Source organism: Scyliorhinus torazame, chromosome 11 (assembly GCF_047496885.1).
Source record: "Scyliorhinus torazame isolate Kashiwa2021f chromosome 11, sScyTor2.1, whole genome shotgun sequence".
NCBI lineage: Eukaryota > Metazoa > Chordata > Chondrichthyes > Carcharhiniformes > Scyliorhinidae > Scyliorhinus > Scyliorhinus torazame.
In genome coordinates this window covers 112,475,758-112,503,468 of record NC_092717.1, presented here as the reverse complement: position 1 = coordinate 112,503,468, position 27,711 = coordinate 112,475,758, and the positions used below count along the sequence as shown (strand labels likewise).

Here is a 27,711-nt window from a genome sequence, read left to right as displayed (position 1 = left end):
CCATGCAGACATGGGGAGAATGTGCAAACTCCATAGATAGTGACCTGGGGCCGGGATTGAACCCGGGTCCTCGGCGCCGTGAGACAGCAGTGCTAACCACTGCATCACCACGCTACCCTAAAACAAGATGGTTCTGTAAGGAGCCTTGTGCTTATTTATCCCTTGTATATAGTTTCATGCAGTTAATAAATGCGTGAAAGTTCCTAGAGGCCTTATTTCTGCCAACCTATGTTAAACGCACCTGGGACCATTTGCAATAATACTTCAGCTGGGGCTATGGGTGTTGACTCTGTCAGCATTCAAAAGGGAGCTGGATCATTCTTGACGGAGGCAATGATTACCTCACACAGAAAGTTAAGTGGTTTTACAGATATCCTGGACTAGTTTTAATTTCTTGAGGGGGTTGATGGAGATTTTTAAAAAAGTACTTTTTCCTTTATTGGCCCTGACTTTTTCTTTGTTTTGCTTCCTCCAGGTGATGACTGGGCAAGAGAGAGCCCTCTATTTGAGCCCATTGCTGCTCATACTTCCAAAGTAGAACCTCTTTCCCAGTGCTACCTATATCATTGATACCTACATGGGCCACTACTACTGGATCTCCCCCTCCCATTGCAAGTTCCTCTCCAGCCCAGGGCAATTATCGCAAACCCTGACATCAGGCAGCCAACAGAACCTTCTGCCCAGAAGGCATTGTCAAGCTGGCAGGAGCACTGCCTGAGTGCCAGCGTGGCAGTGCAAGGATACCCAGGTGTTAGGGTGGCACTGACAAGAGTCAGGGGCTGAGGGGAGGGGGGGGCATGCCCATGAAAGGAGGGGGGAGGGGGGGTTTGAAGGTTAAGGGTGTGCAGGGCAGGTAAGTAGGGGCCCTTGGGAGTTTGAGGGGGGTGCCGGGTGAGGGTCCTGGAATGGAGGGGGTGCTGTAAGGGGGCTGAAGAGGGGGGCCCCAGGGACCTCATGGCAAGGTGTCCCCGCTTGGGGTGTGTGGGGTAATGCCCATATGTATGGGGAAGAGGTGACATTGCCCATGGGTGGGGGGTTTGGGGGACCCATAAGCTCACTTAGAGATTGGGGCGCCCTTTCAAAATGGCAGCTCGATCACTAAGTTAAATTCCCCAGTACCTTAATGAAATTCTCAGTGTGGGCTAAACAGGTGAGAAACTCCCGAGGGCCCACAGAATTGTGGTGGGGAACTGGTTTTCTGACTTCTGGGTGTGTTGTTGATAAATCTGTGGACTCTGCCTTGGTTGCATCTGTCATTTAGTGTGCAGCATGGTGTTTTCGACCACAGCTTGCCTATTATTTCACATGTACTTCACATGAACCCTGAATTTTAGAGTATAAGGTAGATATAGTTATTTTTCTGTCCTAAAGTTTATTTTTGTTTGCTCAGAACCTGAGGAATCTTGCGACTTTATTCTATTAGCAAGAGTCTTGAATGTCAGACTTGGTCTACTTTAAACAAAATGTATTTAGTTTGTAACTGGATCTTAGCAAAACCTTAAGATATATGCAAGTGTGATGAATTTAAGAAATTGGTATATATATTGTATTATATTTATCTGGTACAGTAATGGTTTTAGAAGTCTCGGATAGGGTGTGTATATATCTGCTGCAGAAATATTTGTTAAAAATCCTGGTTTAAAAGAAAGAGAGACGCTGTGGTTGCACAAGACGCATATGTCATAGAAGGAAGATCATCATTATTTCAAACCATGCTTCAGTTTAAAAGGAGAGGCCTAATGGTTTTTTGTTCTGATTTATGGGGAGTAGATAAGTGGAGACATTGGGACATCCAGCGGCAGCCATGGTATGAGTGGTCAGCTCCTGCATGAAGGCATTGAAAAATAGCTTTTTTCCCCCCTGACATTGGGTGCAACTTCGACATAAAAGTGTAGCTGAAGGTTGGAGAAGTTCCCCCAAGGAGTGGTAAATCTGTTGGTTACCAAACCCGGCAAAAGATGGTGAAAGATCTGACCAAGGAGTTGGAAGAGACCTGTGGCACAGCAGCTAGTGGAAAGATAGCGGAGGGAGAAGGGTCAGTGCAAGTAGCAAAGCCCCAGGTGGAACAGTTGATGGCCTTCATCAAAGGAGAGTTCAGCCAGTAGAGGAAGGAGATGCAAGAGGACTGTTCAATGGCCATCAAAGGGGCTATGGCACCCAGCAGGAATCAATGGAGAGGGTGAAGAAATGTTAGGAGGCACAGGGGTCGCATATCCGAAAGATTGAGAGGATGATGTCGGACCACAGCGATTGGGTGGTGGAGGTGGGGCCCTGAGGAGACCTTTGTAAGACATTGAGAGCAAAGGCAGAGGAGCAGGAAAATAGGTCGAGAATGCAGAAAGTTGCGAATACTTGGCCTGCCTGAAGGAGTGGAAGGTGCGAGTACGTTTCGAGGATGCTGGCGGTGCTGGTGGCAGAGGGGATGCTGGATAAGGCCACTGGGGTGGTCAGCTCACTGGTCTCTGAGACAGAAGCTTAGTGCAGGGGTGCCGCCGTGGGCAGTGATCCTGAGGCTCCACAAGTTTGTGGAAAAAGAGAAGATTCTGCAGTGGGCCAGGGAGAAATACAACTATGAATGGGAGGGGGAACAAGGTCTGAATATACCAGGACATTTGAGCTGAGCTGGTAAAATGGCGTGCGGGGTTCGGCAGGGCCAAGGCGGTGCTGTATCGACAGTGGATCAGGTTGGGGTGCTCTACCCGGCAAAACTATGGGTGACTTATGAAGGCAGGGAATACTATTTTAATACCCCAGAAGCGGCCAATGATTTTATCAAGGAGCATAAACTGGGGGAGAACTGAACAATTTTGGGAGACGGAGGTGCTGGCACTCTTGAATAACAGAGAATATGGGGTAGAGTAGGGGTTGGAGGGAGTCTCTTGCTCTGATGTGGAGGCTTTTTTGTTCTTTTTTTCTGTTGGGTGGACAAAAGGTAGCAGGAGTGAAAGGTTTGTAAAGGGATGGCTGTCCCCACCCCCTCCTACTGCCTGTGGCAATGTTTTTTCATTTTGTTTGCCTTTGGAGGAGGTGAGTATTTGTTTGGGGGGGCGGGTGCAGTCCGCAGAAAGCCTTCTTCACAGAACAATGAGGTGAGGGTGGGGAAGGGATGAGAGGGTCAGTAGGAGGGGCCTTTGGGCAGGAGTTGGCATGGAATGCTGGTGAACGGATGTGAGGTGAGGCAGAAAGCCGAGAGAGGTTTGAGAAGAAACATGGTCAGGACGGAGGAAGGGGCCATCTTGGGTGGGCCAGGTACAGGATGAAATTAACGGGTAGAGCCGAAAGGGGAGAATGGAGGATGGTAGAGGGGACTGGAGGCGTAAGCCCCCAGTACAGCTTATAACATGGAACGTGTGAGGGCTCAATGGACCGGTGAAAGGATCTTGAGTCTTTTGCGCACCAGGGGAGTTTAAAAGCAGAGGTGGTCTTTCTGCAGGAGACGCACCTCCGCGTGAAGGGCCAGGTTAGGCTAAGGAAGGGATGGGTGGGTCAGGTTTTCCACTCAGGTTTTTCCTCAAAGTCGCAATTTTGCCACTCAAAGGTGGCAATTTTTATGAGCAAGAGAACGTGATTTGTGAGCACAAAGGGAGTGAGGGACCTGGGTGGGAGATATGTGATCGTGAGTGGGGTATAAGAAGGGACGCCAGTGGTACTGGTGAATGTGTATGCACCGAATTGGGCCGATGTAGGTTTTATGAGGGGGTTGCTGGCAGCGACCCCAGACTTGACCATGCACCAGTTGATTATGGGAGGAGATTTTAATTGTGTCCTAGAGCCAAGGGTAGATAGGTCGAGTCCCAGGTCAATGGGTAGAGTACAAATGGCAAAGGAGCTTGGTGAGTTTATGGAAAAGATGGGTATGGTGAACCCGTGGCACTTCAAGAACCCAGGGGGAAGGGAGTATTCCTTTGTCTCACATGTGTATAGGGTGTATTCAAGAATCAACTATTTTGTGGTGAGCTGGGAGGTTTTGTTTGGGGTGGAGGGGACAGAATATGTAGGGATAATGATCTCGGACCATGCGCCCCACTGGCTGGAGGTTCGTGTAGATTGGGGCGGGAGCAAAGGCCAGGGTGGAGGCTCGATTCGGGGTTGTTGGCAGATAGAGGGTCTTGTGATAAAGTACAGGCTGTGATTAAAGATTAAAGAATTCAACCATAATGGAGAGATGTCGGCGGCCACACTTTGGGAAGCACTAAAAGCGGTTGTCCGAGGGGAATTATCTCGTTCAAGGCACATGCGGATAGGGAAAGGAGGGAGGAATATAAACAGCTAATGAACAAGATAGTGGAGGTAGATACGGAGTACTCGAGGGTGCCCACCATGGAGGGATTGGCAAAGAGGAAAAAACTACAGGGGCAATTTGATAGGTTGACGACGAGAAGGGCGGTAGGACAGCTGCGTAGGGTAAGAAGGGTGTAGTACGAATATGGGGAGAAGGCGAGTTGAATGCTAGTGAATTAGCCACGGAGGCAGGCCGCGTCCAGGAAAATATTGAAGATAAGGAGTGGGGCAGGGGATGTGATGTCAGAGCCGGGGAAGATAAACGAGGAGTTTAGAAATTACTATAAGGACCTGCACAGGGTGGACTCGGGGGGGGGGGGGGGGGGGGGGGTGAAGAGGGGGACATGGGACGGTTCTTAGATGAACTGGAGTTTCCATAGTTGGGGGAAGAAAAAAGGCAGGCGCTAGAGGAGCTCCTAGGGCTGAGGGAGGTATTGGACAGTATAAGGCGTATGAAGTCGGGGAAGGCCCGGTGCCCGATGGATACCTGGCGGAATTCTATAAGGAGTTTGCGATGCACCTGGCACCGCATCTCTCGAGGGCATTTAATGAGGCATTGGACAAGGGGGAGTTGCCGGAGATGATGGCGCAAGCAACGCTCACACTGATACCAAAAAAGCGGAAGGACCCGTGGGAATGTGGGTCGTATAAGCCCATATCACTGTTAAATACAGATGTGAAAGTGCTGGCTATGTTGGTAGCAGGAAGGATAGAAGCTTGTGTCCTGGTTGTGGTTGCAGAGGACCAAACAGGTTTCGTAAAGGGCAGGCAGCTGTCTAGTAATATGAGGTGGCTCTTAAATGTGATCGTGGCACCGCTGAGAGCCCAGGTACCCAAGGTAGTGGTGTCCATGGACATGGAGATGGCATTTGACCAGGTGGAGTGGCAGTACCTGTTTGAGGTCCTGGGAAGGTTTGGATTTGAGCCGAAGTTTGTGATATAGATGCGCCTGTTATACGTGGCACTGATGGCGAGTGCGCGGACCATGACATGGGTTCCTGGAATTTTGATCTGCACAGGGGAATAAGGCAGGGGTGTCCCCTGTCGCCACTGTTGTTTGCGCTGGCTGTCCAGGCTCTGGCAATGGATCTTAGGAGGTCGGCAGAGTGGCAAGGGATTACAAGAGGACGAAGGGAGTATCAGGTGTCGCTGTACACGGACAACCTACTATTGTAAGTGTCGGACCCGCTGGAGAGCATGGAGAGGATCATGGGCCTACTGGGGAAATTTGGGGTGTTCTCGGGATAGAAGTTGCATGTAGGGAAAAGCGAAGTGTTTCCAGTGAACAAGTTGAGTCGGCGAGCCAATCTTGGGGGGGTGCCATTTAAGGTGGTCAGAGGCAGGTTTAGACACCTGGGATTCAGGTAGCGGAGGAGTGGGTGATGCTACCTAAATGGAACTTAACAAAAGTTAGCAGCACGGTAGCATAGCGGTTAGCGCAATTGCTTCACAGCTCCAGGGTCCCAGGTTCGATTCCCAGCTGGGTCACTGTCTGTGCGGAGTCTGCACGTTCTCCCCGTGTGTGCGTGGGTTTCCTCCGGGTGCTCCGGTTTCCTCCCACAGTCCAAAGATGTGCAGGTTAGGTGGATTGGCCATGCTAAATTGCCCTTAGTGTCCAAAATTGCCCTTAGCGTTGGTTGAGTGGGGTTACTGGGTTATGGGGATAGGGTGGTGTGGGATTGGGTAGGGTGCTCTTTCCAAGAGCCGGTGCAGACTCGATGGGCCGAATGGCCTCCTTCTGCACTGTAAATTCTATGAAATTCTATAAAAAAAACTGGTGGAGGAGGTTAGGGGGGATCTGAAGAGGTGGGACACATTGTACCTGACTCTGGCAGGGTGGGCCCAAGTGGTGAACATTCTGCCGAGGTTCCTGTTCACATTCCAGACCCTTTGGATCTTTGATCTGAAGGTCCTCTTTCAAAAACTGGATATGATTATCTCAAATGTCATATGGGCAGTGAAGGTGCCAAGGATTAAGAGGGCCTTTTTACAGAGATATAGACAGAAGGGAGGGTTGGCATTGCCGAATCTGCTACATTGTTACTGGGTGACGAACATGGAGAAGGTGGATGGAAGGAGATGGGGCAGAATGGGTTAGGATGGAGAAGGAACATTCTCCCTGTGTCTGCGTGGCTTTCTCCCCCACAACCAAAAGATGTGCAGGTTAGGTGGATTGGCCATGCTAAATTGCCCCTTAATTGGAAAAAAAATAATTGGGCACTCTAAATTTAAAAAAGGATGGAGGAATCTTGTAGGGGGTCCAGCTTGAAGGCTTTGGTACAGTGGCATTATCAATGGCGCCAAGGAAATACTCAGAGAGCCCGGTGGTGCAGTTCATGGTAAAGGTCTGGAACCAGCTGAGGAGGCATTGTGGGATAGAAGGAATGCCGGTGTTAATGCATCTTGCGAAAACCACTGTTTTGATCCGGGGGGATAGATGGCATGTATAGGAAGTGGAGAGAAGTGGGGCTGATTAAGATGAGAGATCTGTACCTGGAAGAAGGGTTTGCAAGTATAGAGCAACTGAAGGAGAGGTTAGAGCTTCCCAGAGGAAGTGGGTTTGGGTACCTGCAGGTAAGGGACTTCCCACAGCAGGTTTGGAAAGAGTTCCCCAGGTTGCTAAGGTATACCCTGTTGGAGCGACTGCTGCTTCCATAGTGGCTGGCGAAGGCACGATCGGAGACATATACAAGTGGCTGATAGAGCGGGGAGTGAAGATTAAGAAGTGGGATGGGGAGCTGGGAGGAGAGATAAACTGGAGAGCAGGAAGTGCAGCGCTACAGAGGGTAAATGTGACCTCCTTGTGCGCAAGGTGTACACAGGGTACATATGACTCGGGCATCAGGCTCATATCAGGCATCCGGGGCTGCGAAAAGTTGGAGATTTTGGGCGGCATTAACAAGGAGAGTGGGGGAGGAGGTTGAGCCAGGCCCTTTGGTGATATCGGAGAAGCCCGGGCTGATGGAGGGGTGGAAAGCCAATGTTGTGGTCTACGCCTCTCTGATTGCCCGTCAAAGAATTCTGTTGGGGGGGGGGGGGATGGGGAAATTCGTACAAACTGTATAGCTGTGTGTTGGGAGTTTGTTCCCTCAATTCTTTATGTTTTCTTACATTTTGTATTAGTTTGGAATAAAATACATTAAAAACAAAGTTGAGACGTTTGGCGGGATTCTCCATTGTGAGTCTGCCTTGTTCCCGCTGCCAGCAAGGATAGTCAATTTGGCACTGAGCCAAATCTCCATTCACTGCAGCGGGAATGGACAATCCTCCTGGTATGAAGGAATGGTGGATCAAAGTAATTGTGTTTAAACTTGAGGAATTAGGTATTGATTATAGTGGGATAGAGGTGATGGTGCAGTAATGGGAGGAGCCGGGTCTGTGCCAGGTCTCTAGCAGGCAGTTGAGTTAGTGTTGCTGGAAGCTGTGAGCTGAATTACAGTTTCTCAGAAGGCTGTCAGAGATTCAGCATTAACCTGACAGGATTTCTCACTCTCTCCAAGCAGTCTTTTAAAGGAATTATTTATCCAGAGACTGGCAAGTAATCCTGTGTTTGCTAACTTTATTTAAAAGTGAGTTTTGACCTGTGATAGCTTTTGCTTAATTGCAGATAAAGAAGCTATCATTTGGAGTTAAAGTGTTTCATTTTAGTGTGAAGGATTGTATAACTGGTAATTGTAAGCTATGTTGTTAAAGGTCGATTAATACTGTGTTAATAATAAAGTTTGTTTAACTGGACCCGGGCCCTCGGGAGGCCATATTCGGGGTGTCAGACAAGCCGGGGTTGGAAACGGGTACGGAGGCAGGTGTTGTTGCCTTCGTCTCGTTGATCGCTCGAAGGCGGATCCTGTTGGGATGGAGAGCAACCTCTCCACCCTGTGCCCTGGCGTGGCGGGGGGGACCTGTTGGAATTCTTGACTCTTGAGAAGGTTAAGTTTGAACTGAGGGGAAGGATGAAGGGATTCTACAATTCATGGGCATTATTCATTATGCACTTTCAAGAACTGGATAACATCGAACATTAGTTGGGGGGTGGTTGGGAGGGTTGGGAGGAGGGGGACTGTGTGTGTTAATGGTGACTATGGGTAATTCCTGATTCCTTTTTGTCATTTGTTTGTGTGAACATGCGGGCTAATGTTTGGGGTTTGGTGGGAGGATGGGATCGTTGTTATTGATATGGGGATTGACATTATTTTCGTTACTGATTATTGTTTATTGTTGGTGAGTATAAATTTGGGAGAAAATGTGAAAAAGGAGAAGAATAAAAATATTTTTCAAAATAAATAAATAATAAAGTTTGTTTTAATGTACCATATCCCTATTTCAGTGTGCTATCACTCTTGGAGCTAAGTATCCTTTCCTCGCAGCTTTACAAATGAATATAAAATTGGGGTTTCTGTCTGGTATTCTTGCGAATGTTGGGGTCTGGCCCGGGATCATGATCTGAGAATTGGTGAGGGAAATGCATTTCATGTGTCGCACATGGGGTTTCCTAAAAGCATTTGATAAAATTCTGCACAACTGACTTGAGAGAAAAGTTAGAGCTTATGGAATAAAAAGGACAGTAGCAACCTGAATAAGAAATTCAGTAAGTGATAGAACACAGACAGCAGTGCAGAATATTTGCACTGCAATGATTTTACTGTGTAAAGCCCCTAGTCGCCACATTCTGGCACCTGTTCGGGTACACAAAGGGCAAATTCAGAATGTCCAATTCACCTAACAGCACGTCTTTCGGGACATGTGGGAGGAAACCAGAGTGTCCAGAGGAAACCCACACAGACACGGGGACAATGTGCAGACTCCGCACAGACAGTGACCCAAGCCGGGAATCAAACCTGGGACCCTGGAGCTGTGAAGCAACAGTGCTACCCACTGTGCTACCGTGCAAAGATGTACAAAGTGATTTATTATGGTGAGAAGATCAAATGAGGCATAAAGTATACATAAAATAAGGGATACAATTATTATGGGGGTTCAGGAGTATAGGGATACAAAGGCATTAGAGACAGTGCAGAAAAGGATAATTGAGAATGGTTCCAGGAATGAGGAACTTTGGTTACATAGATAGAATGGAGAAGCTGGGGTTGTTCTCCTTGGAGAAGAATAAATTGAGAAAAGGTTTGATAGAAGTATTTAAAATCATGAAGGGTCTGGACAGAATAGACAGGGAAAGCTGTTCCCGTTGGTGAAAGAATGGAGAACCAGAGGATGGCAATTTAAGGTAATTGGCAAAAAACAAATGATATACGAGGAAAAGCTTTATTTACACAGAGAGTTGTTTAAGTATGAAATGCACTGTGCGCTATTCTCGCCCCCCACGCCGGGTGGGAGAATCGCCGGGGCGCCGCGCGAATCGCGCCACGCTGCCCTGACCCCCGCACGCGATTCTCCCACTCCCCGGAAACCAGTGGCGCTCGATTTGCACCGGGCCGCTTGGAAAACCGTCGAGCGGCGATTCTCCGGCCCGAATGGGCCGAGCGGCTGCTACGACACGACAGGTTCCCGACGGCGCTGTCCACCCCTGGTCGCTCCGGCAGGAACTCTGCAGGAATGCTGGGGGGGCGGCCTGTGGGGGAGGGAGGGGGGCTCCTTCACCGGGGTGGCCACCGATGGGGTCTGGTTCGCGATCGGGGCTCACCGATCGGCGGGCCGGCCTCTCCCTCCCCCAGGCCTACCTCCTTCCGCGCGCGGCCCCAGAACACCGCAGCCATGTTGGTGAGGGGCCGGCGTGCGTAAGACGTTCCCCACGCATGCGCAGGATGGCACGGCCCAACTGCGCATGCGCAGGATTGGGCTGCCCCGACTGCGCATGTGCGGGGAGGACGCTGGGGCCAGAATAGGTTGTGCCCGGGCCCTGTTCACGCCGTTATGAAACGCGACGGCGTTCATGACGGCGCGAACACTTGGCCTCCATATCAGAGAATCGCCCCCAGTGTTTCTGCCTAGTAGAGCCAGAATTCAATTGTGACTTTCAAATGGGAATTGGGTTCGCACCTGAAGGAAAATAAATTGTTGGGCTTTGGGGAAAGGGACAGGGAGAAGCTAAATTTCTCTTCAGAGAGCTGGCACAGATTTAATGCTTAGTCTCTTTCCGTGGGGTGACTATTCTCTGATCATTTTTGTACGTAACAGATTTTTTTTTTTTTTTAAAAGGTGGAAACAACTGCTGGCTACTCAAATAATGTCATTGGGATCTTTTACATCCATCTGAGGGCAGGAAAGATCTGGGTTTAAATGTCTCATCTGAATGACGGAAAAGTAACAACATTCGCAGAGATCTGACATCAGCTTACTTTTGCAGCTGTAAATGAAGTATGGTGAAAAAGATTTGCTTTAAGATTTTTCTTTGTTATTCAAATAAGATTACCTTTACATCTCTAATCTGATTGTCCTCAGCCATAAACTGATTCAGATTCCCAAGACAAGCCAGTTCTTTTATCTCATCAATATTATTCTTCTTGATGTTCAGAACACACAAGGATTTCTGTATAAATAAAAATATTTATTCCGTAGATTTTAAATAACATTTCCCTGTTTACTCTTAATTTATCACTTAATTATCTATATTGATTCTGTTTTAAATGTCACAGTATTTGTCGATGCAAGAAAGTACAGTCAAATCAATATTATTGATTTTATGATAAGCATTTCACAGAGAATAATGGATATACTGGTGATTACAAATATACTGATCATATAGTGGTCTATAAGAATGAAGCTTAAACCTTTTATAAACATTGTTGGTAACCGCTAAAACAATCCGGAGATCATTCCCATTTATCAATTTTTAAAAAAGATAAATATAGATGGCCTATAGTTACAAAGTCACACTCACAGAGTGGGATTCAATGAAGAATCTAGAGTGTAAAACATGGCAGGCAGGTGAATAAATCAAGTGGGAACCAGGATGTCAAAACATCAACAGCGAGTCTCATTCTCATACTCCTTAGCTTCCTCAGCACAGCAGCACATGGTGGGGGGGGGGCATACCTCTTAGCTTTCTCAGCACAGTAGCACAGTGGGGGGGGGGGGGGGGGGGGCAGAACGATAGCACAGTGGTTAGCATAGTTGCTTCAAAGCTCCTGGATCCCAGGCTCGATTCCCGGCGGAGTCTGCACGTTCTCCTCGTGTCTGAGTGGGTTTCCTCCGGGTGTTCCGGTTTCCTCCCACATTCTAAAGATGTGCAGATTAGGTGGATTGGCCACGATAAATTGCCCTGAATGTCCAAAAAAAGGATAGGTGGGGTTACTGGGTTACAGGGATAGGGTGACGGCGTGGGCCCAGGTAGGGTGCACTTTCCAAGAGCTGGTGCAGACTCGATGGGCCGAATGGCCTCCTTCTGCACTATATGTTCTATGTTCCATGGTCCTCCTGGAATATGGAACATTCCTGAGTCTTCTCTGCCAACTGGTTCTTCAATTCTTTCCGAGTGACAATAAATTCATTTTGTTTAACCTTACAATTTTCAAGAGGAACAAACTCTGACTTACGGATCCTGTGGTGTGTGAATATCCTTTAGCAGGTTTTCCTTTTCGTTATGAAGCTCAATTACTTTGCCTTGCATTTTCTTTTTATTTTAAATTTGTTTTTCTGATTCACCATTCTGCTGTTCCAGGTCGTCTTTAATTCCTTCTATACTGTTTTTGACCTTTATCTTGAAGGATAAATAGCTGTTCTTTCAACTATTTATTTTCTTGTTCAGCTCTTGTCTTCTCACTTAATGTTTCAGTGTACTGATTGTCACTACTGAGAGTTCCAATGCAGTAGTTTCTGAAGTAGCATTCAATGCTTTTTTAAAAACTCCTCAGATAGTTTTTTCTGGCCACATCCCCCCCCCCCACGGTGGGTTTTCCGGCAGCTCGCCCTTGGCCGCCAGCAGGATCTTCCAGTCCCACTGAAGCGCCAATGGCATTTTGCGTTACTCACCAGCCGGGCCGCTGAGAAACCCATCACAAGATTCTACCGTCGTGTTTTTCAAGGAGATGTATTGGTTCTTCGAAGTCTTTCAAGGTTGCACCTTCTTTCAGTACCTTTTCTGCCTGGAATTGTGCCTGGCTGTACATCTGGTTGAGTTTTCCCAACTCCTGCTTTGGTTTGTCATGGAATTGATGGTTGTTATTTCCTGTTGGTACCTTTGTGATGTCTCACAAAGTTGTTTGTTCAGATCTCAGGCAGTGCTTTTCATTGAAGACTTTTGTTAATTGTGCATTTTCAAAGGTATTTACGCAGCTTGAACCTTGCATTTTAAATCTTCCAGCTTAGCTTTGATTTGAGCATTTTCTGATTTTACTTCTGCTTTTTCTTACTCTACCTACAGCAGGTCATTCACTGACAGCTGCTGATAGAGTTCTGGAAACATGTTGAATTCTCCAAAATGGTACACTTTTGGGACTCTTCTAAAGTTCCCTGCCTCTCTGTGGTTTGTTTGGGTAATGTCTTTTACCATTTCATTGTTTTGCTGTAGGTTTTCTATTCCTCTTTTTAAGCTCTGCACGCTTCTCAACTTTACCCACTGGGCTTTCCATATATTAACCTTAAGTGGATAAAAAATTATGAAAAGCACACATCAGGGGCGTCATTCTCCGACCCCCCGCCGGGTCGGAGAATGGCCGTTGACCGCCGTAAATCCCGCCCCCGCCGAAGTCTCCGGTACCAGAGATTGGGCGGGGCGGGAATCGGGCCGCGCCGGTTGGCGGGACCCCCCGCTCAATTCTCCGGCCTGGATGGGCCGAAGTCCCGCCCAGAAATTGCCTGTCCCGCTGGCGTAAATCAAAGCTGGTATTTACCGGCGGGACCAGGCGGTGTGGGCGGGCTCCGGGGTCCTGGGGGGGGGGGGCGCGGGGTGATCTGACCCCGGGGGGTGCCCCCACGGTGGCCTGGCCCGCGATCGGGGCCCACCGATCCGCGGGCGGGCCTGTGCCGTGGGGGCACTCTTTCCCTTCCGCCTCCGCCACGGCCTCCACCATGGCGGAGGCGGAAGAGACTCTCCCCACTGCGCATGCGCGGGAAACTGTCGGCGGCCGCTGACGCTCCCGCGCATGCGCCGCATTTCCGCGCCAGCTGGCGGGGCACCAAACGCCATTTCCGCCAGCTGGCGGGGCAACAAACGCCATTTCCGCCAGCTGGCAGGGCGGAAATCCCTCTGGCGTCGGCCTAGCCCCTCAATGTTGGGGCTCGGCCCCCAAAGATGCGGAGCATTCCGCACCTTTGGGCTGGCGCGATGCCCGTCTGATTGGCGCCGTTTTTGGCGCCAGTCGGCGGACATCGCGCCGTTGGGGGATAATTTCGCCCCTGATGTCCTACTCTTCGTAGGTGAGGTCTCTCCAGGGAAGTGACACCTCATACAATGCCTCAGAATATAAGGTAACTGTCAGGACAATTTGGCAATTTTACTTAAGGAGAAGTAATTTGGCTTACTGGTAATGTCACTGGACTAGTAATCCAGAGGCCCAGGCTCTGGGTCGCGGGTTCAAAATCAAATTTAAATTCAATTAATACATCTAGAGTATAAAGCTATTCCCAGTAATGGTGACATGAACCCATTATCGATTGCTGTAAAAACACATCTGGTTCACCAATGTCCTTTAGGGAAGAAAACCTGCCATCTTTACCCTGCGTGGACTACATGTGATTCCAGACCCACAGCAATGTGGTTGATTATTGACTACCCTCTGAAATGTACAGTTCAAGGGAAATTAAGAATAGGTGACCAATGCTGACTTTGCTACACCCCATATCAATGGTGGATGTTGTGGCTGATACTGATGTAATCACTGATGAATTTCCAGAACACTATGCTATTAATTAAGGTCCTAATCCAATAATTCTTTATTTCCATTCGGAAACTGCATGTGATGGAATATGCTAAACCTTGATGGCATGCTGATACAGAATGGGAGGGTATGGAACACTCAATCATGTTCACCCTTTTAATTGGTCCTTACGATGACACCATGACTGCAGTGTCAGTTTGAGCAAATTGAGAAATACAGAACAAGAAATGCTACTTTCACCTAATTCCCAGAGATTGAAGTGACACAACCAGAAGATGTATGAATAAGTCACCTGTTAGATTTTCATTTGGGGAATAGCATCCTGCATGCAATATGAAACGGTACTGGGGAGATAACAAACAAAAATTGTAGGATAAGGATTTATTTCTCTCAAATGTAACTATTTCTGAGAGGGGTTACCAGCAAATTATGAAATTACCAACACTCCGATTTCTCCATGAAAGAAGTTTTATAAGTAAACAGTCAGAGAAGCAAAAACAAATCAAAATTCTTGGCAGAGCCCCTAGAAAGACCAGTGGTCACCCGAAAATATCAGAGTACAACACTGGCAAATCCATTTTGCAGCTACTGATTCCAGCATCAAGAACGCCTTTAACCAAAAGTTACAAACTTTTTGGCACTCCTATTTTAGAAATATATATTTTTTTATAAATTTAGAGTACCCAATTCATTTTCTACAATTAAGGGGCAAGTTAGTGTGTCCAATTCACCTACCCTGCACATCTTTGTGTTGTGGGGGCGAAACCCACGCAAACATGGGGAGAATGTGCAAACTCCACACGGACAGTGACCCAGCGCCGGGATCAAACCTGGGACCTCAGCATCGTGAGACTGCAGTGCTAACAACTGCACCACCGTGCTGCCCTGTATTAGAAATATCTAAGCCAATTATCACATGGAATTACAAGGAACATCATTCCAAAAAACGCTGCTGTAATTTAACAATGATTACAAGTCAACAGAAACCAAGTAATTTATAAAGACTCCATCTTAAGATGGTCGAAGAAAATACAATTATGCTAAACAAACTATTTGCATGTGACATCTTGAATAGGCAATATTTGAATGGCAATTATTACTGTATGTAGATATGAGGGATAAGTTGTTGCAACATTACTAGTTCCCTTGCTATGGTTCTATCTGACCAACTGTGTTTCCAGCATTTCCTGTGTTTATTTAAAAATTAAAGTGTTTCCTTTCAGATACAGTCACTTTGTCCTTTAAAATGTGTAAATTCAATAACAAAGGAGAAAATTGTAGAACAAATATGAAGTTAGTGGTGTCATAGGAATCAGAGAGAGATTTTTTCAGACTGGAGGAAGATATAAAGTGGGGTTCCCCAGGGGATGGTACAAGGATTACTGCTTTTCTTGGTCTATATTCATGACCTAGACAAGGGTATGTAGAGCATAATTTTAATTAATTCGATAATCTAAACCTTGGAAGTGTTATGAACTATAGGAAGGGAGCGGTAGACTTGAGGAGGATAGAGGCAGCCCGGTGGAATGACCGTACGTGTGGCAGGTGAACTTTAATGCAGGGAAGAATTGGAAGAGGAAAAACAAAACAAGATACAATTCTAAAGGGGGTGCGGATGCAACAGCAGTTGGATCTATGGTATGCCTCTTTTTAGCACCAGTAACCAATTAAGTGTCCCACGTGAGGAGTATTATTAACTCACTGTAAGAAACAAAAATTTTAAAGGAAACTTAAATTAAAATGTATTTCTGGCATTGACGATGCACTCCAGCCCATCACCCCGACACCCACTGGCTTAAGGCAGCCTCAGACATACCAATGTACACAACAAGCTACCTCTCTGAGGACACTTGTACACAAACAAAACAATGAAGCGAGGCAGGGAGTCAGGCTGAATTACCTCCTCAACTGCCTGCTGACTGAACCTGTTAATGGCCAGCTCAGCCAGAGGTTTGTGGGTATAAATAGCACAAATCATTCAATGGGGCAAGTTAACAGATCAGTTAATAAAACACATGGAACCTTGGAATTTATAAATAGCAGTACAGAATGCAAAAACAAGAAGGTTATGGTGAACATTTATAAAACATTAGTTTGACTTCAAGTGGAGTATCGTGTCCACTTCTGAGCACCACACCTTAGGAATGATGTGAAGGCATTAGAAAAGGTACTGAATAGATTTACTAGAATGGTTCCAGGGATGAAGGATTTCATAGATTGGTAAAACTTAAGACTGTTCTCCTCAGAAACGTTTGAAAGGAGATTTGATGGAGGCGTTCAAAAACATGAGGAGTCTGGACAGAGAAGATAGGGAGAGTGTGTTCCTATTGGTGGAAAGATAAGTACCAAAGGACACAGATTGATGGTAATTCACAAAAGAACCAGAAGCAGCATGAGGATTTTTTTTTTAATGCAACAAATTGTTCGGATTTGGAATGCACTGCCTGAGAGTGTGCTGCAGGGGGATTCAATCATGGCTTTCCAGAGAGAATTGGATAATTGTCCAAGGAGAAATATTTACAGGGTAATGGGAAAAGGCAGGGGAGTGGGACTGCTGTGTTGTTCTTGCAGAGAGCCAACATGGATGCGGCAGGCTGAATGGTCTTGGCTTTGCTGTCACTATTCCATGATTCTATGATATTTTTAAAATCACAATTTTAGTTTAGCAGCATTATGAATATGGTAGAACTTGGATTTATGGTTAAAAACCCACCACAGAGAGGTTTTCCGGTGGTGGTATGTAGGTGGAAGTTGCACGTTGGGTGGCTCCTACTCGAGGCTCTGGTTTTTGGGGTTCAATGCCTGGTTCCAGGGTCATTTTTTAAATAAGCCAGTGTAGGAAGAAATAAGGAAGGTGGGGAATATCAAAGAAAAAAGCCGCTGGGAAGGAGGCAAGCGAAAGTTCACCGTCAAGTGAACTGGGTCAGCCCGGCAACAAGAAAGATGGCGGAGGCTGGGTCGCTGGGTGGGGCTGCACCCTTCACGGTAGAGATGCTGACCAAGGTGATGGCGGGAGATTTGAGAGGCAGTTCGTCAAACACATGGAGGTGATGCGTGTGGAGATGATGACTGCGATGAAGGAGCTGGTGGAGGAGGCGATAGCCCCAATGAAGGCGGCGGTGTTGAAGACATCAGCCGAGGTATAGGATCAAAGAGAGAAGTTGAAAGGGGTGGAGGAAGCTCTCTCGCAGCACAGCAACCAGTTCACCTCAATGGGTGAGGAGCTGCGAGAGTGGTGGAGGCCAACAAAGGACTCAGAGCCAAGGTGAAGGCCCTGGAGAATAGGTCGAGGTGGCAGAATGTATTTGAAAATTGTGGGCTTGCCTGAGGGGATGGAGGGCCTGAGGTGGACTGAGTCCTTGGCGAAGATGTTGGTGAAGTTGTTGCGGGAGTGGGAAGAACCCTCCCGCTATGAACTGGACAGGGCTCATCGGTCAATCAGGTCCAAGCCGAAGGCAAATTAACCGCCATGGGTGGTCTTTATTTATTTCCACAAATTCCATGTCAAGGAGAAGACCCGGAGTTGGGCAAAGCAAAGGTGTGGGGTGAAGTGGGAAGGAGCTTTTATTCATGTATACCAGGACTTAACTGTGGAGCTGGCAAGAAGGCGGGCGTCTTTTGGTTGGGTGAAGGTGGCACTCTTCAGCAACGGTGTGAGGTTCGCGTCGTCTACCTGCCGAAGTTGAGGGTGATTCAATCGTGGCTATAATTCGAGGGACTTCTACTTCGAGATGGTGGAGGCGGCGGAGGCATTTGTGAAGGCCGAAGGACTGAGGTTGAAATGAGAGACGGGGCTGGAGTTTGGTTTCGGACTGAAGGGAGGGGGTGAAATACTGTGTCCAGCCTTATTTCCTGTTTCAGGATGTGTATTTGTTTTGTATTTATGTGGGGAATAGTTGGGAGTTTGGTTTCTGGGTTGGGTGATGGGGAACCCGCTGCTATGGGCTACAGTGGATACGAAAACATTGGGCTTTGGGATTATGGTGGTTTTCTGGGAAAGGTGGATGGGATCGACACTGGGAGAGGTATTTCAAGATAAAGCAGATGGGGGAGATTTTGAGAGGGGGTGGGAGGGGTTTGACAGCAACAAAGGAATGAGGTGGGTCCGGACTGATGGGCAGGGCCCAGGGTTCTGATCATGGCGGATGGGGGGGGGGGGGGGGGGGGGGGGAGAGACCCCCGGTCAGAATAGTAACGTGAGGGGGTTAGGGGGACCGGTGAGGAGGTTAAGGTCTATACACATTTAAAGAACCTAAAGGCCGACATGGTGCTTCTGCAGGAGACCCATCTGAGGGTGAAAGATCAAGGGTGGGGACGGGATTCTCCGACCCCCCGCCGGGTCGGAGAATCGCCGGGGGGCGGCATGAATCCCGTCCCTGCCGGCTGCTGAAATCTGCGGCGCGGAGGATTTGGCGCGGGTGAGAATCGCTCCTCGCCGGCCGGCGGCCGCTGGCAGCGCCCCCCCCAGCGATTCTCCAGCCCGCAATGGGCTGAGTGGCAGCCCATTTACGGACGGTCCCGCCGGCGTAAATTAAAGTAGGTACTTACCAGCGTGACCTGGCTCTGCAGGCGGCCTCCGGGGTCCTCGGGGGGGCACGGGGAGATCTGGCCCCGGGGGGTGTCCCCACGGTGGCGTGACCTGCGGTCGGGGCCCACCGATCTGCGGGCAGCCCTGTGCCATGGGGGCACTCTATTCCTCCGCATCGGCTGCTGTGGACGTCTGCGATGGCCGACGCGGAGATGAACCCCCCTGCGCATGCGCTGGGATGACGCCAGCGCACGCTGGCGCTCCCTCGCATGCGCTAACTCAGCGGCAGTTGGCGTGGCGCCAAGCCCCTTCCACGCTGGCCGGCACGTCGCAAACCACTCCGGCGCTGGCCTAGCCCCTGAAGATGCAAAGGATTCCGCACCTTTGGGGCGGCCCAACGCCGGAGTCACGCCACTCCTTTGCGCCGGAGTTGCCCGCCCTGCCGATTCCCGCAGAGTCCCGCCCATAGTGAGGAAGGGTTGGCGAGTCAGGTTTTCAATCCGGGTTTGATAGCAGGACTTGGAGAGGGTAGCGGTATTGGTGGGCAAGAGGGTGAGGTTTCAGATGGAGAAGGTGGTGGCGGACCAGTGGGCAGATGCGTAATTGAGATTCGGGGAGTGGACCCGTGGAAGTTCCTGCACCCGAGGGAACGAAGGATTAGTTTCTCTCCCCTGTGCATAAAGTGTATTCGAGAATAGACTTTTTCATGGTGGGGAAGACGTTATTGACCGGGGTCAAAGGACCTGTGTTATGCTCCTCTTGCTCAATGTGGGAGCTCAGGGATGTGGCTGATGTTCCTGGCTCCTTCACGTTCGGGAAGTGTGTCCAGCTGCAGCTCTTGTTAGACTGCATGACGGCTCTGGAGCTGCGGATGGACTCACTCTGGAGCATCCGCGATGCTGCGGGGGTCGTGGATGGCACGTTTAGCGAATTGGTCACACCACAGATTAGGATTGCTGAGGGAGAAGGGAATAGGTGACCAAAAGGCAGAGAAAAAGCAGGAAAGCAGTGCAGGTGTCCCCTGCAGTCATCTCCCTCCAAAACAGGTATACCATTTGGGATACTGTTGGGGGAGATGGCTCACCAGGGGAAGGCAGCAGTAGCCAGGTTCATGGCGGCGTGGCTGGCTCTGCTGTACAGAAGGGCGGGAAGAAGAGTGGGAGGGCTATAGTCATTGGGGATTCAATTGTAAGGGGAGTAGATAGGTGGTTCTGTGTTCGAAAACGAGACTCCCAAATGGTATGTTGCCTCCCAGGTGCACGGTTCAGGGATATCTCAGATCGGCTGCAGATCATTCTGAAGGGGGAGGGTGAACAGACAGTTGTCGTGGTGCATATAGGCACCAATGATATAGGTATAAAATGGGATGAGGTCCTACAAGCAGAATTTAGGGAGTTAGGAGCCAAGTTAAAAAGTCGGACCTCAGAGAAAGTAATGTCAGGATTGCTACCAGTGCCACGTGATAGTCAGAGTAGAAATGAAAGAATAGGCAGGATGAATCCGTGGCTTGAGAGATGGTGCAGGAGGGACGGGTTCAGGTTTTTGGGACATTGGGAACGATTCTGGGGGAGGTGGGACTACTACAAATTGGATGGTCTACACCTGGGCTGGACTGGAACCAATGTCCTTGGGGGTGCTTTTGCTAACGCTGTTGGAGAGGGTTTAAACTAATGTGTCAGGGGGATGGGAACCAAATGAGGAGGTTAGTGGACAGTAAGGAGGTAGTAACTAAAGCCTGTAAGTAACTAGATAATGAAGTCAGCGTGACTAAGGGGAAGAGTAGGCAGGGAGCAGATGATGAACGCAAAGGGACTGGTGGTCTGAGGTGCATTTGTTTTAATGCAAGAAGTGTAGTAGGTAGCATATGAACTTAGGGCTTGGATTAGTACCTGGGAGTATGATGTTATTGCTATTACTGAGACTTGGTTGAGGGAAGGGCATGATTGGCAACTAAATATCCCAGGATATCGATGCTTCAGGCGGGATAGAGAGGGAGGTAAAAGGGGTTGAGGAGTTGCATTACTGGTCAGACAGGATACCACAGCTGTGCTGAAAGAGGGCACTATGGAGGACTCGAGCAGTGAGGCGATATGGGCAGAGCTCAGCAATAGGAAGGGTGCGGTAACAATGTTGGGGCTGTACTACAGACCTCCCAACAGCGAGCGTGAGATAGAGGTACAAATATGTAAACAGATTATGGAAAGATGTAGGAGCAACAGGGTGGTGGTGAGAGGACATTTTAATTTTCCCAACATTGACTGGAATACACTTAGTATCAGAGGTCTAGATGGAGCAGAATTTGTAAGGACCATCCAGGAGGGTTTTCTAGAGCAGTATGTAAATAGTCCAACTCGGGAAGGGGCCATACTGGGCCTGGTGTTGGAGAATGAGCCCGGCCAGGTGGTTGAAGTTTCAGTCAGGGATTACTTTGGGAATAGTGATCACAATTCCGTAAGTTTTAGAATACTCATGGACAAAGACGAGAGTGGTCCTAAGGGAAGAGTGCTAAATTGGGGGAAGGCCAACTATACCAAAATTCGGCAGGAGCTGGGGAATGTGGATTGGGAGCAGCTGTTTGAAGGTAAATCCACATTTGATATGTCAGAGGCTTTTAAAGAGAGGTTGATTAGAGTGCAGGACAGACATGTCCCTGTGAAAATGAGGGATAAAAATGGCAAGATTGGGGAACCATGGATAAAAGGTGAAATTGTGAGACTAGCTAAGAGGAAAAAGGAAGCATACATAAGGTCTAGGCGAGTGAAGACAGACGAAGCTTTGGAAGAATATCGGGAATGTAGGACCAATCTGAAACGAGGAATCAATAGGGCTAAAAGGGGTCATGAAATATCTTTAGCAAACAGGGTTAAGGAAAATCCCAAAGCCTTTTATTCATATATAATGAGCAAGAGAGTTACTAGAGAAAGGATTGGTCCACTCAAGGACAAAGGAGGAAAGTTATGCGTGGAGTCAGAGAAAATGGGTGAGATTCTTAACGATAACTTTGCATCGGTATTCACTGAGGAGAGGGACAAGACGGATGTTGAGGTTAGGGATAGATGTTTGATTGCTCTAGGTCAAGTCGACATAAGGAGGGAGGATGTTTTAGGTATTTTAAAAGGCATTAAGGTGGACAAGTCCCCAGGTCCGGATGGGATCTATCCCAGGTTTCTGAGGGAAGTGAGAGAGGAAATAGCAGGGCCTTAACAGATGTCTTTGCAGCATCCTTGAACTTGGGTGAGGTCCCGGAGGACTGGAGAATTGCTAATGTTGTTCCCTTATTAAGAAGGGTAGCAGGGATAATCCAGGTAATTATAGACCGGTGAGCCTGACGTCAGTGGTAGGGAAGGTGCTGGAGAAGACACTGAAGGATAGGATCTATTCCCATTTGGAAGAAAATGGGCTTATCAGTGCTAGGCAACATGGTTTTGTGCAGGGAATGTCATGTCTTATACCAACTTCATAGAATTCTTTGAGGAAGTGACAAAGTGGATTGATGAGGGAAGGGCTGTAGATGTCATATACATGGGCTTCAGTAAGGCATTTGATAAGGTTCCCCATGGTTAGGCTGATGGAGAAAGTGAAGTCTCATGGGGTCCAGGCTGTACTAGCTAGATGGATAAAGAACTGGATGGGCAACAGGAGACAGATAGTAGTCGTGGAAGGGAGATTTTCAAAATGGAGAACTGTAACCAGTGGTGTTCCACAGGGATCCGTGCTGGGACCACTGTTGTTTGTGATATACATAAATGATCTGGAGGAAGGTATAGGTGGTCTGATTAGCAAGTTTGCAGATGACACTAAGATTGGTGGAGTAGCAGATAGTGAAGGGGACTGTCAGAGAATACAGCAGAATATAAATAGGTTGGAGAGTTGGGCGGAGAAATGGCAGATGGAGTTCAATCCGGGCAAATGCGAGGTGATGCATTTTGGAAGATCCAATTCAAGAGCGAACTATACGGTAAATGAAAAAGCCCTGGGGAAAATTGATGTACAGAGAGATCTGGGTGTTCAGGTCCATTTTACCCTGAAAGTGGCTACGCAGGTCGATAGAGTGGTCAAGAAGGCATACGGCACGCTTTCATTCATCGGAAGAGGTATTGAGTACAAGAGTTGGCAGATCATGTTACAGTTGTATAAGACTTTGGTTCAGCCACATTTGGAATACTGCGTAGTTCTGGTCGCCACATTACCAAAAGGATGTGGATGCTTTGGAGAAGGTACAGAGGAGGTTCACCAGGATGCTGCCTGGTATGAAGGGTGCTAGCTATGAAGAGAGGTTGAATAGATTAGGATTATTTTCATTAGAAAGACGGAGGTTGAAGGGGGACCTCTCGAGGTCTACAAAATCATGAGAGAGGTATAGACAGGGTGGATAGCAAGAAGCTTTTTACCAATTACTAGGGGTCATGAGTTCAAGTTGAGAGGGGAAAAGTTTAAGGGAGACATGCGTGGAAAGTTCTTTATGCAGAGGGTGGTGGGTGCCTGGAACGCATTGCCGGCAGAGGTGGTAGAGGCGGGCACGATAGCGTCATTTAAGATGTATCTAGACAGATACATGAATGGGCAGGGAGCAGCGGGACACAGATCCTTGGGCAGCACAATTGCTTCACAGCTCCAGGGTCCCAGGTTCGATTCCGGCTTGGGTCACTGTCTGTGCGGAGTCTGCACATCCTCCCCGTGTGTGCGTGGGTTTCCTCCGGGTGACCCGGTTTCCTCCCACAGTCCAAAGATGTGCAGGTTGGTGGATTGGCCATGATAAAATACCGTTAGTGTTCAAAATTGCCCTTAGTGTTGGTGGGGTTACTGGGTTATGGGGATAGGGTGGAGGTGTTGACCTTGGGTAGGGTGCTCTTTCCAAGAGCCGGTGCAGACTCGATGGGCCGAATGGCCTCCTTCTGCACTGTAAATTCTATGAAAATAGGCAACAGTTTTAGATAGAGGATCTGGATCGGCACAGGCTTGGATGGCCGAAGGGCCTGTTCCTGTGCTGTAATTTTTCTTTGTTCTCTTTCTTCTTTGATTGGAGTATTCAGCGATATTGATTTTGGACCCGGCGCCGCATTGGGTGGATGTGGTTTTGGAGAAGGGGATGGCTCAGAGGCTGGGGTGGAGAATGGACATGGGGCTGCTAGGGGACCGGAGTTTTTGCGATAAGGTTGGGAAGGTGATTGTGGAATATGTGGGGTTTAATTGCACTGGGGAAGTTATACAGTCGCTGGTTTGAGAGGCTCTGAAGGCGGTAATAAGGGGTCGTGGGGGGAGGTGATTTTGCTTAAGGCTAAGTGGACGAGGAGTGAGAGGAGCAGCAAAAATTGATAGAGGAGATGCTATAAGTGGATAAGAGCTACGTGGGGGACCTTGACCCGGCCCTCTTGGCCAGGAGCAAGGAGCTTCAGGCGAAGTTCGACCAGTTGTCCACAGGGAAAGTGTTGCGCCAGTTGAGGGGGGGCGGGTAAGTCAAACTTACTGTACTATTATTGGGTGGCGAATGCGTGAAGATGCGGGGCTGGTCTAAGGAGGGGTAGACGCGAGGGTTAAAATGGAGGAGGGCTCAAGTAGGGGGTCAGGGTTGCCGGGTGCTGGCAATGGCGCCTCTCCCGATGGCCCCAGGTAGGTACTCAGTGAGTCTGGTGGTGGTGGCCACTTTGCAAATCTGGAGGCAGTTTAGGCAACATTTTAGGCTGGGGACCGGGTCAAGGAAGATGCCGATTAGGGGGAATCATGGGTTCGAGCTGGGGAGGAATGATGCGCCGTTTCGGAGATGGGACGAGAGGGGGATCAAGGGGATGAAGGACTTGTTTCTTAGGGGATAATTCGCAAGCTTGGAGGAGCTGGAAAAGAAGTACGGGGTGGTACAGGGGGAAGAGTTTTGATACCTGCAGATTCGAGATTTTGCAAGGAAGGTTTTCCCAACCTTCCCGATAGCGGCGGCCTCCATGTTGCTGGAGGCGGTGCTGTCAGCAGGGGGTTGGAGAAGAGGGTTGTTTTGGTGATTTATGGGAGGATCCTGGAGGACAGGGTGTCTATGGAGGATGTCATAGGAGAGTACCTTTAAGAAATGGATGTGTAAGCAATGTACCTTTAAGAAAACAGTGATGTCAGAGAGTGGGGGGAGCTGGGCTTTAGGTCAGCCATTTTGCAGGTTTTTTGTTTCAGTTTAAAAAGCAGCTTGTGTGTGTCTGTGTGTTTCCAGAGAGCTGCAAGTTTGAAAAGAGCTTGGGGAGTGTCTGTGTTTGCAGGGAGCTGGATCTCTGACATAAAAGACCATCTCTGGATCATTTGGATAATTTAAACTTATAATAGTGAAGCCTTTAAGCTGATGTGATTTTTTTAACGGTGTTAAGTCTCTTGGAAGTTTGAAGGAACATTTTAAGGAATTATTTACTGTTGCAATATTTTCTGAGTTATCTTTGAAGTAAGGGGTGTTAAGAGATCCAATGTTTATTTCAGATGTTAAGTTGAGTTCATGGAATAAACAGTGTTTTGTGTTTAAAAACCCACGTGTCCATGATTGTAATCCCACATCTAGGGAAAAAGCCGTGTGCTAGGAAAAGCAACAAATCCATTAAAGGGAGAGGTTGGTTGAACACCATGATACATTTTGGGGTTCTGAAAACGCCTCGCCCATAACAATTGGGGGCTAGGGCAGATAAAAGTATATCTATTGGATTGGCTTTTGTGAACTTAAAGACAGTGAAGGATTGATGCTTTTCCGGTGTGGTATTTTAGTTTAAGTGGGGAGAGTGTTTGAAGGATTGCATTGAGAAAGTGGGACAATCTGCTTTTATTTCCAACTTCCAGACATGGAAAGAACATTTAAACCATCGTATGGAGTTCTTTGATCGACTTCAGGTGGTGGGTTTGGTGATGAACCAAGCCGAAAGTGAATTTGGAGAAGCCCGAATCACTTTCCTTGCAGAGTTTCCGATACCCTCAAGCCGAAGGGAAATAATGCAATTTCTTAGCATGAATGGCTTTGATCGAACAGTTGTGCAAAGGTTTTGTGGCGTGATTACTCCACTGATGGAATTGCTGAAGAAACGTAAAAAATGTCAATGGACAGCGGACTTTCAACAGGCATTTGACTGCCTGAAAGCTGTGATCACCAATGTTCCTGTATTGGAGAATTGCAAGGGACTCTGTGGTCAGATTGAACTAAAGTATCTGATTCTAAAGAGAAATGCCGAGGAGTAGAGGTATGGATGAATCGTGCAGAGACTTTGTTCAAAGAGACTGTCAATCGAGAAGGATTTTGGTTGGAGGAAGAAGAGCAAAGAAAAATGTACTATATTATTATGCCTGTTTGCGTGTGTTTTTTTTTGTGGAACGTAAAAGTATTTTTACTGTGTACATTTCTTAATGGATGGTGCAAAAGTGAAAAATGAAACCATCTTGAAGTTGATGGGGTTTTTTTTCTTGGGGGGAGGTGTCATGGGAGAGTACCTTTAATAAATGGATGTGTAAGCAATGTACCTTTAAGAAAACAGTGATGTCAGAGAGTGGGGGAAGCTGCGCTTTCGGTCAGCCATTTTGCAGGTTTTTAGTTTCAGTTTAAAAAGCAGCTTGTGTGTGTGTGTGTTTCCAGAGATCTGCAAGTTGGAAAAGTGCTTGGGGAATTTCTGTGTTTGCAGGGAGCTGGATCTCTGACATAAAAGACCGTCTCGGAATCATTTGGGTGATTTAAACTTATAATAGTGAAGCCTTTAACCTGATGTGATTTTGTTTAAAGGTGTTAAGTCTCTTGGAAGTTTGAAGGAACATTTTAAGGAATTATTTACTTTGCAATATTTTCTGAGTTATCTTTGAAGTAAGGGGTGTTAAGAGATCCAATATTTATTTAAGATGTTAAGTTGAGTTCATGGAATAAACAGTGTTTTGTGTTTAAAAACCCACGTGTCCATGATTGTAATCCCACATCTAGGGAAAAAGCCGTGTGCTAGGAAAAGCAACAAATCCATTAAAGGGAGAGGTTGGTTGAACACCATGATACATTTTGGGGTTCTGAAAACGCCTCGCCCATAACAATTGGGGACTCAAGGCGGATAAAAGTCTATCTATTGGATTGGCTTTTGTGAACTTAAAGACTGTGAAGGATTGATGCTTTTCCGGTGTGGTATTTTAGTTTAAGTGGGGAGAGTGTTGTGAACAATGGCTCTTTCAGAGGCGCCAAAGTTTTTGGGGGTGGAGAATGTCACACGTAGTACTTTATGGACAGAAACGAAAAGCAGACTGTTTGATTTGGCAAGAACATTGCAGTTAACATTACCTGACAAAATGCGAAAAGATGAGGTAATTATGACGGTGGTTAAGCATTTAAAGTTGCCTGAGATAGAGTTTGACTCATTGGAAATGACAAAAATTCAGTTGCAAATTAAACAAATGGAACATGAGAAAGAATTAAAGCGGCTGGCATACCAGAGTGAGAGAGAGGAAAAAGAAAGAGAAAGAGAGAGCGAGGAAAAAGAAAGAGAGAGGAAGGAAAAAGAAAAGGAGAGAGAAGAAAGGAGAAAAGAAAGAATAGCCCTAGCAGAACAAAAAGAAAAATAAAGGTAGATACAAATCAGGGAAAACGATAAAGAGAGGGAGTTTGAACTTCAGAAAATGGCCATGAAACATGACAATCAGTTAAAATTGGCAGACGTAAAGGGAAACGTACAGTTGGATGATAGTGATGATGATAGTGATGAGGATAGTGAGAAAGAGCATCATAGTCGAAGGCTTGGTGGGAATCTATTTAAATATGTCCAAGCATTGCCAAGGTTTGACGAGAAGGAGGTCGACGCCTCTTTCATTTCACTTGAGAAGGTAGCTAAACAAATGAAATGGCCACAGGACAGGTGGGTGTTACTGATTCAAACAAAGCTGGTAGGTAGAGCTAGTGAAGTGTTTGCATCACTACCGGAGGAGGTATCTGGAACGTATGAGGAGGTGGAGAAATCCATCTTAAGTGCATATGAGCTAGTGCCTTAAGCTTACAGACAAAGGTTTAGAAATTTAAGGAAAGAATTTGGTCAAACATACATGGAGTTTGAAAGGCTCAAACAGAGTAATTTTGATAGGTGAATAAGGGCTTTGAAAATAGACCAAACGTATGAAGCTCTCAGAGAAATTATACTTTTGGAGGAGTTT

The 27,711-nt window shown here is 47.5% G+C and overlaps 1 protein-coding gene across 3 annotated transcripts in view; it reads right to left on the bottom strand.

Annotated features, from left to right (window-relative positions):
• The window catches only part of ppp1r42 (protein phosphatase 1, regulatory subunit 42), a 270,849-nt gene that overhangs the window by 200,770 nt on the left and 42,368 nt on the right, over positions 1-27,711 (bottom strand). For all 3 annotated transcript variants that reach the window (XM_072467631.1, XM_072467630.1, XM_072467632.1), the window contains one exon: positions 10,649-10,765. In XM_072467631.1, coding sequence (XP_072323732.1) covers positions 10,649-10,765 — 117 coding nt within the window. The remainder of the gene's footprint in view (positions 1-10,648; positions 10,766-27,711) is intronic.